Consider the following 10,000-nt stretch of genomic DNA (forward strand, 5'->3'; position numbering starts at 1 on the left):
GTCTGCATTCTCTTTGCACACTCACTAAATCAGATTGCTGTGTGTGTGTGTGTGTGTGTGTGTGTGTGTGTGTGTGTGTGTGTGTGTGTGGCACTAAAAACGGTGGAGTGCTACAACTCAAAAAAGAGCCTGTGTAAGCTCTCTGGCCTGATTCCCTATGCTGCCAAATACACACACACACACACATACAGCAGTGTAATGCATTTACAGGGCAGTAGCTGTCTGTCCTGCTCTGTCCACCTGTCTGCTTTTTCAAACCATCTTTTTCTCTCTCAAACACACACACCGATATACACAGTCACACTCACAGTCACAGACACACACACACACACACCGTCACACTCACAGACACAGACACACACATACACTGATATACACAATCACACACACACACACACCGATATACACAGTCACACTCACACACACACACCGATATACAGTCACACACACTGATACACACTCACAGACACACACAGATATACACAGTCACACTCACACACACACACACCGATATACAGTCACACACACTGATACACACTCACACACTCACAGACACACACAGATATACACAGACACACACACACACAAACACCGATATACGCACACACACGTCATCATCACTCTAAGCATGATGTCATCTTCACAGAGATTTTTGACTTTATTTGGCCACAATACAAGACCATATCAAACATATCAGTTTGTTTTGTTATTATTTCAACGTTCACATGGCACCATGACAACATTCAACTCTAAGCATTGGCTAATGTTTAAACATGCAACTGCACCAGTATACCATATGCACTGTACACTTATTCCAATACACTTTAAAAGCCCCTGCAGGGTGTGTGTGTGTGTGTGTGTGAACCCTGCAGGGTGTGTGTGTGTATGTGTGTGTGTGTGTGTGAACCCTGCGGGGTGTGTGTGTGTGTGTGTGTGTGTGAGAGCCCTGCATACTGGAGACATATCATCCTGTCAAGGTCAAAATACACACACTTAGCTTATAACACACTTAGCTTATAACACCTGGAGTATGAGATAAGATGAGGAACAGTCAGAGACAAGCCGCACTCAACGCCTTTGAGAACAGTCAGGAACAGTCAGGAACAGTCAGGAACAGTCGGTCTTCAGCATAAATACAGGATGAGGAGACAGTTTCTCACACACACACACACACACACACACTCTCACACACACATACTGATCCGTGTCTGACAGCAGTAAGGCAAACACATGCAGAGACCGTTAACAGGAACAGCTCGTCTCTGCATCATCACAGAGACACACACACACACACACACACACACGTCACATCACGCTGATACATGGCACACAACTCACACACACACAGAGCCTGACAGAGATGCACTGGCTCATAACACACATCAGGATAAAGACTTGGCCTTGGACTACGTCTGCATGAGTGGAAGTAAGCACACACACACACACACACACACACTAAGCTTCTGCCTTGGACTACGTCTGCATGAGTGTGGAAGTAAGTGCATGACCAAACAGACAGCCAGTGGGTGTGTGTCTCTAAGACCAGATCTAGGGGTAAGTTAACCGGCTTGTTGAGGTATGTTTACAGTGTGTGTGTGTGTGTTATGTGTGTGTGCGGTGTAGTAAGCTCGCATGTTGAGGTATGTTTACAGTGTGTGTGTGTGTGTTATGTGTGTGTGCGGTGAAGTAAGCTCGCATTTTGAGGTATGTTTGCAGTGTGTGAGTGTGCAGTGTAGTTAGCCCGCTTCTTGAGGTATGTTTGCAGTGTGTGTGTGTGTGCGGTGTAGTTAGCCCGCTTGTTGAGGTATGTTTGCAGTGTGTGTGTGTGTGCGGTGTAGTTAGCCCGCTTGTTGAGGTATGTTTGCAGTGTGTGTGTGTGTGTGTGTGTTATGTGTGTGTGCGGTGTAGTTAGCCCGCTTGTTGAGGTATGTTTGCAGTGTGTGTGTGTGTGTGTGTGTGTGTGTGTGTGTGTGCGGTGTAGTTAGCCCGCTTGTTGAGGTATGTTTGCAGTGTGTGTGTGTGTGCGGTGTAGTAAGCTCGCTTGTTGAGGTATGTTTGCAGTGTGTGTTCCGGAGACGGGAGTTGGTGCGGTCCTGACCCGACATGGCCTGTGGTCGAGCCTGGCCCAGACCCAGAAGAACAGTACTGAGCCAGAACAGCAGCAGCAGCCCTCCGCCCCGAGCTGTCCACCCTGGAGCAGATTGGGCCCAGTTTGGACACGGAACCGGTCCTCACCCAGGCCTTAAACTGCTCCAGGGACGGCACTTACCTGGGCTTGAATGGACAGTACAAATATAAACAAACAGCAGTTCGAACAGTTCAACAGCCTTTACATGGGGGGGGTTAACAGCCTTCGCCTGACCCTGATGCCCTTAGAGCCCAACGGCTTACAGTGGGAGAGTTAGACGTGACCACCTCATCACACTAACGATTCAGTCGCACTAGCGAGTCAGTCGCACTAACGATTCAGTCGCACTAACGATTCAGTCGCACTAACGATGCAGTCGCACTAACGATTCAGTCGCACTAACGATTCAGTCGCACTAACGATTCAGTCGCACTAACGTGTCACGTACGCAAGATACACTAATGAGTCAAACACACTAGAGGTACTCATGAGTCTAACTAATCAGTCGCTCTAATGAGTTAGTAACACTAACAAGTCAGTCGCACTAACGAGCCAATCGGACAAGATACACTAACAAAGCCGTCCCACTAACGACTGAAAAGGGACAAGATTCACAAATGAGTCAAACATACTAGATGCACTAATGATTTGATTGCACTAACTAGTCAGACACTAATAAGCCAGATGTGCTAACAAGGCAGAAGCTCTTTCAAGTAAGACGCCCTAACAAGTCTGATGCACTAACGAGGGGCTGAACCATGACAGCCAATCAGATAGCTGAGGGTGAGAGTAAAACTTGTCATCCGATGTTAACCTGAGCCCACACAGGAAGTATCAACCACATATCAGCCGTGACCTTTAACCCTCGATGGAGCAGAGGTGGCTGTGCCTGGCCTTGCAGACCTGTGTGACGGCCCAGATGTTTGCAGTGAGGACAGAAACACGGAGCGCAGCCTGCTGCCTTCAACAAGCCCAGGAATCAGTGCAGGTATCTGCACTGGGGTATGCTGCTGTCTATGGACACATATTTGCACTATACACATAGTTTCAGTTTCAGTTTCAGTTTCAGTTTCTTTGTCTTAAGTTTGCTTTTGAAGATAACATTCCAGAGAAGGAGCACAGCAAGGAAGGGAAGGACTTCTGTTACCGTGGTTACAGCAGACATGCACAAGCCATATTTACGTATTTACATCACAGTAGACACGGCCACCGGGGGGGGGCGGGGGAGGGGGTGGGGGAGGGGTGGATTGCATAGTCAAGGTAAAAGGGTGTTGGCTTGTCCACAGGGTTCTCAGAGGGGTCAAAGGGCAGAATGAGGGTTCCGGGGCCGAGCCAGGCTAAGCTGAGGCGCCCGTGAGGGTTCCAGAGTTCCAGAGTCCAGAGTTCCAGAGTTCCAGAGATCCAGAGTTTCAGAGGTCCAGAGTTCCAGAGTTCCAGAGTTCCAGAGTTCCAGAGTTCCAGAGTTCTAGGGTTCCAGAGATCCAGAGTTCCAGAGATCCAGAGTTCTAGGGTTCCAGAGATCCAGAGTTGGGTTAAGACTGAGAGCGAGTGTCCGGGTGGCCAAGGGGAACAGGTCCCCACTCAGGTGGCTACGCGGTGTGTGTGTGTGTGTGTGTGTGTGGGCTGCTGGGACACAGCAAAGGAGGTCTGTTTTAATGAGTTCGCTTCACCTCACGGAGTATCGATGTCGTCGTGAGGTTAGAGTCTCTCGTCTCTTCTGGGTGAACCGGGTCGGTGGTGAGCGTCGCTGCTTGACCCACTCCGTAGCTCAGGTGAAGTACTTGCAGTTGGTGGAGTCGATGAAGCACTGTGAGGTGCATCTCAGGTGTCCGTGCGACCTGCCCAACACAGGTGAGGTCAGAGGTCAGAAACACACAGGTGAGGTCAGAAACACACAGGTGAGGTCAGAGGTCAGAAACACACAGGTGAGGTCAGAGGTCAGAAACACACAGGTGAGGTCAGAAACACACAGGTGAGGTCAGAGGTCAGAAACACACAGGTGAGGTCAGAAACACACAGGTGAGGTCAGAAACACACAGGTGAGGTCAGAGGTCAGAAACACACAGGTGAGGTCAGAAACACACAGGTGAGGTCAGAAACACACAGGTGAGGTCAGAGGTCAGAAACACACAGGTGAGGTCAGAAACACACAGGTGAGGTCAGAAACACACAGGTGAGGTCAGAGGTCAGAAACACACACATGGGCGAGAGTGAGGGAAACTAAGCCATCTCATCAGAAATACTATTTCGAGGGGAAGTAGGTTTGTATGCAGAACATGTACTGTATGTGTGCATGCATGAATGCAAGGGTGTATGTATGTATGTATGTATGTATGTATGTATGTATGTATGTATGTATGTATGTATGTATGTATGTATGTATGTATGTATGTATGTATGTATGTATGTATGTATGTACGTACAGGTATGTATGTATGTATGTATGCATGTATGTATGCATGCATGCATGCATGTATGTATGCATGCATGTATGTATGTATGTATGTATGTATGTATGTATGTATGTATGTATGTATGTATGTATGTATGTATGTATGTATGTATGTATGTATGTATGTATGTATGTATGTATGTACGTACAGGTATGTATGTATGCATGCATGCATGTATGCGTGCATGTATGTATGTATGCATGCATGCATGTATGCGTGCATGTATGTATGTATGTATGTATGTATGTATGTATGTATGTATGTATGTATGTATGTATGTATGTATGTATGTATGTATGTATGTATGTGTTACGACCCTGTGGGTCTGGCTGTCTATTTTTGCCTGGGCATTTTGTTTTGTTTTCTGTTTATTGCAAACAGGTTGGTGCCCTGCTGATTGGGGCTCTAATCCCATTGGTTTAGAGAAGTCCCGGCCCTTTAAAAGCGGCCGGAGTTCATCACACCGGGGCTTGCTTTGGGATCGCGATTTTTCTGTTGTCTGCCACCATTCTTTTCTGCTAGGCCCTGCCCGCGCCTCTAACATAATGAGCGCTACTCACCGGAGTGAGAGACTGGGAGAGAGCGTCAGGCTGTTGAGGCCTGTTCTCAAGACCTTGGGTTTTTGTTTGTGGTGTTAATTTTGAGCCTTAGTTATTTATTTGATTATTTGTCCAATAAATTCACGGTTATTTTTACTCCTTTGTCGGCCCGTGTTTTTAAATGTTTGTTACATTCTAAAGCCCTAGACAGGCATGTAACAAAATGGGGGCTCATCCTTTGCTTTGAACCCGTCTTATTGCATAGATTTTTTCGGTTTTGCCTGTTGATCCTCAGTCTCGTTTTTGTGTTGTCCGTTGCCTATTTATTTCCCCGTAATACTTTTTGTTCGGAAGCTCACTGAACTCTAGTGAGTTAGTGTTTTGATTTGTTTCTTTGATTTGGTGGTGGTTAATTGGCAGACAAAGTGGTGTAGATTTATTTATTTATTTCACCTGGTGCGCATCTTGGTGGCTGCGCTGTTCGGTGCCGTTGACGGTAGGCCTATACAAATGACTGTTGTTTGTTCAGAGCATTAAGTGGCAAATGCTCGAAGTTCGTGGCTTCTCAATTTTTTCCTCTGCTTTTGGACTACTTTTCTGAGCATTCATTTTTGGGGTGGGGAAGACGTCAGATTATGGATTTTCTGTGGATCTAATTTGACCGTTTTGACAGCCCTCCGTGTATCGCGAAACAGGGTTTAAGCCATACAGCAGGCATGACCGAGCAACGGAGTGGTTACCAGCAGGCAAGTCACCAATTAAGAGGAGGCAGGTGAAGTGCCTCAATAATTAGCCTACCTGACACCCCCACCATACAACAGCATTGCAGCGGACAATGCCTCTATAAAGAGGAGGAACGCAATCTCAAACCTTTTTCGTACAACGGTTCTACACCACTGCCCTCCGATGACGAGTCTGAGTGGACCAAAGCTGAAGCAGCAGTGCCTTTCGTCCCTGGGAGGGAGAGTTAAAAAAGTTGCGTTCTATATACTGTCGCAAGCCTCCAACCGCGCAGCAGAGATTGAGGAATTCCGCGTCTGATTATTCTCCGCAGAGGCGTGATTCGCGTGAGTTTTGGGATTACCAGTTGGACATCTGGTTGCCGCATGTCCTTAATTGTAAAAGAGAACTTTGGAAGTTGTTCTGTGCTCTCCAGGCAACACCCTCAGTCCGAGGTTAAAAGCAGAAAGCCAAATAAATAGGCTAACTGTTGTCTCAAAGAGAACAAACATCGGGACAGAACAACTGTTTTGTTTGAACCGTGTAGATTTTTTGTTTCTGTCCTTGTGGTACTGTGCTTGATATTGTCCTTATAATTCTGTCCTTCTGATTATGATTGTCCTTATGATATTGTTCTTATGAGTATGGCCTTATGGTGCCGGCCTTGTGATTATGGCCTTATGGTGCTGGCCTTTTGATTCAGTCCTTAAGTTGTGCTTATGATTCTGTCCTTATGATTCTGTCCTTATGATGTGCTTTTGATTCAGCCCTTAAGTTGTGCTTATGATGTCCTTATGATTCTGTCCTTATGATGTGCTTTTGATTCAGTCCTTATGATGTGCTTTTGATTCAGTCCTTATGATGTGCTTTTGATTCAGTCCTTATGATGTGCTTTTGATTCTGACCGTATGATGTGCTTATGTTTCTGTCCTTATGGTTCTGTTCTTATGGCCCTGTCTTGCCCTGTTGTTAATCAACATTATATGTTGAATTTTGGTGGTGGGGGTGTTACGACCCTGTGGGTCTGGCTGTCTATTTTTGCCTGGGCATTTTGTTTTGTTTTCTGTTTATTGCAAACAGGTTGGTGCCCTGCTGATTGGGGCTCTAATCCCATTGGTTTAGAGAAGTCCCGGCCCTTTAAAAGCGGCCGGAGTTCATCACACCGGGGCTTGCTTTGGGATCGCGATTTTTCTGTTGTCTGCCACCATTCTTTTCTGCTAGGCCCTGCCCGCGCCTCTAACATAATGAGCGCTACTCACCGGAGTGAGAGACTGGGAGAGAGCGTCAGGCTGTTGAGGCCTGTTCTCAAGACCTTGGGTTTTTGTTTGTGGTGTTAATTTTGAGCCTTAGTTATTTATTTGATTATTTGTCCAATAAATTCACGGTTATTTTTACTCCTTTGTCGGCCCGTGTTTTTAAATGTTTGTTACATTCTAAAGCCCTAGACAGGCATGTAACAGTATGTATGTATGTATGTATGTATGCAAGTATGTATGTATGTATGTATGCATGTGTGTGTGTATGTAAGCACATTTATGTGAGTGTATGTAAGTGTGTGTGTGTGTGTGTGTGTGTCTCCGTGTGTACTTACCCTGGTAAGTAGGACTTGCATGTCTGATAGCCGAAGTCTTTTCCGTCACATTCTTCAGCTCCCTCATGGCGATATCCATCCCCACAGTACGCGTGCTTACACCCTAGAACAGGCAACAAGCAGACACACACACACACACACACACACACACACACACACACACACACACACACACACACACACACACACACAGGCAACAAGCAGAGACACACAACTTCATAAACCCCAACCATAAGCAACCCTTCTCAGAGCTAAAGGTGATCTATGATCTATTTCATAGTTTAAGTGTGTGTGTGTGTGTGTGTGTGTTATTATCTGTGAACCTTGACTGGTCAACCTGAACTCCAACCCTAACTCTATTAGTGTTAGATGCTATGCATAGACACTGATTGTGTGTGTGTGTGTGTGTGTGTGTGTGTGTATGTGTGTGTGTGTGTGTGTGTGTGTGTGTGTGTGTGTGTGTGTGTGTGTGTGTGTGTGTATGTGTGTATGTGTGTATGTGTGTGTGTGTGTGTGTGTGTGTGTGTATGTGTGTGTGTGTGTGTGTGTGTGTATGTGTTTATGTGTGTGTGCGTGTGTGTATGTGTGTATGTGTGTATGTGTGTGTGTGTGTGTGTATGTGTGTATGTGTGTGTGTGTGTATGTGTGTGTGTATGTGTCCACTCACTGATGCAGCTGTCCGTCACCACCTTGTTCCCGTCGTCACACTCCTCTCCGCTCCGGTGCTGGACGCTTCCGTCCCCACAGATCCCTTCTGGATCCGGAGCGGTCTCCGTGGACTGGAACGGCGTCAGCTGGAACCAGAGATTCACATTGGGGTTGTCATGGATACAGGGTAACATTCCATCAGCCTAAACAACACATTGGGGTTGTCAGGGATACAGGGTAACATTCCATCAGCCTAAACAACACATTGGGGTTGTCAGGGATACAGGGTAACATTCCATCAGCCTAAACAACACATTGGGGTTGTCATGGATACAGGGTAACATTCCATCAGCCTAAACAACACATTGGGGTTGTCATGGATACAGGGTAACATTCCATCAGTATAAACAACACATTGGGGTTGTCATGGATACAGGGTAACATTCCATCAGCCTAAACAACACATTGGGGTTGTCATGGATACAGGGTAACATTCCCATCAGTATAAACAACACATTGGGGTTGTCATGGATACAGGGTAACATTCCATCAGCCTAAACAACACATTGGGGTTGTCAGGGATACAGGGTAACATTCCATCAGTATAAACAACACATTGGGGTTGTCATGGATACAGGGTAACATTCCCATCAGTATAAACAACACATTGGGGTTGTCATGGATACAGGGTAACATTCCATCAGCCTAAACAACACATTGGGGTTGTCATGGATACAGGGTAACATTCCATCAGCCTAAACAACACATTGGGGTTGTCATGGATACAGGGTAACATTCCATCAGCCTAAACAACACATTGGGGTTGTCAGGGATACAGGGTTACTTTCCATCAGTATAAACAACAAATCAGGGATGCTCCTGCCCTATGTGTGGGGTACCTGAATGAGCAGCCTGAATCATCTTGGGTGAGGTACCTGAATAGGCAGCCATCATGTGTGCGGTACCTGAATGTGTGTGGTACCTGAATGTGTGAGGTACCTGAATAGGCAGCCATCCCTCGATGTCCTTAAAGTAGAGAGCGCGCTGGTCCTTGCGGAAAGCCAGAGCGTTGTCATACTGAAGACGATCCAGCTCCTCACCGTTGTCCACCACGAAGATCTGACAAGAGACAAGAGTCCTGCCTGATAAATGTGTGTGTGTGTGTGTGTGTGTGTGTTTTATTTGCAGTCATAACTATAATTAATGCGTGTAAAAACACAGTATTTACCCACCGACAGTGAAGACGTTTTTCTGCCACATTCTGCCATATTTTTTTCCTCTGCAACAAATTAGATTTTTAATGTAATAGAGTCTTACCGCGGGTACTTTGGGGTAGCCTCCTCTGAAGGGGAGCTGGTCGTAAGGGGGGCCGTGCAGGTTGAGGGGGGTGGGGCAGTTGCATTGGCCGGGGTTCCCTGGCTGCCCTTTGGACCCTTTAGGTCCCACCATGAAGAGACCTGAGGAAACAACACCCCATAATATACACCATCCCATAATATACACCATGAAGAGGCCTAGGAAACAACATCCCATAATATACACCATCCCATAATATACACCATCCCATAATATACACCGTATTCTAAAACTGATTGTTCAAATCCTTGATTGTGATTGGCTAAAAGCCGTTTTAAAATCCAGCATAACCTTACAAGTTGTCCTCATAACATTCTATGATAACATTCCATATTACTGCGCAGCGAATGGCAAGGCAAGGCAAGGCAAGGCAATTTTATTCATATAGCGCATTTCATACACATGTGGAGCAACATCATCTGGGACACTGAAGCGTCAAAATCAGGATACCCCTGTCGCTGAACCAGCAAAGAGGAGCCCGTTTGAAAACTATTTCAACAATTGCACTATTAATGGCGATATACAAATTAATGTGAATATATAAGCATCCCTTTTTTGTCGGTAG

General features: G+C 46.1%; 1 protein-coding gene and 1 pseudogene across 2 annotated transcripts in view; both read right to left on the reverse strand.

The window, feature by feature from the left end:
• The window catches only part of LOC308380762 (E3 ubiquitin-protein ligase TRIM35-like), a 392,149-nt pseudogene that overhangs the window by 341,378 nt on the left and 40,771 nt on the right, over window positions 1–10,000 (reverse strand). The window lies entirely within an intron of this gene.
• The window catches only part of colq (collagen-like tail subunit (single strand of homotrimer) of asymmetric acetylcholinesterase), a gene marked incomplete at its 5' end in the record, with an annotated part of 21,292 nt that continues 13,251 nt past the window's right edge, over window positions 1,960–10,000 (reverse strand). Inside the window, 5 exon segments of the mRNA XM_080857341.1 lie at window positions 1,960–3,966; window positions 7,432–7,534; window positions 8,099–8,225; window positions 9,079–9,198; window positions 9,397–9,536. Of these exon segments, the coding sequence (XP_080713467.1) occupies window positions 3,897–3,966; window positions 7,432–7,534; window positions 8,099–8,225; window positions 9,079–9,198; window positions 9,397–9,536 (560 nt within the window). The 3' untranslated portion in view covers window positions 1,960–3,896.

This window comes from Sprattus sprattus (genome assembly GCF_963457725.1).
Source record: "Sprattus sprattus genome assembly, chromosome: 19".
Lineage (NCBI taxonomy): Eukaryota > Metazoa > Chordata > Actinopteri > Clupeiformes > Clupeidae > Sprattus > Sprattus sprattus.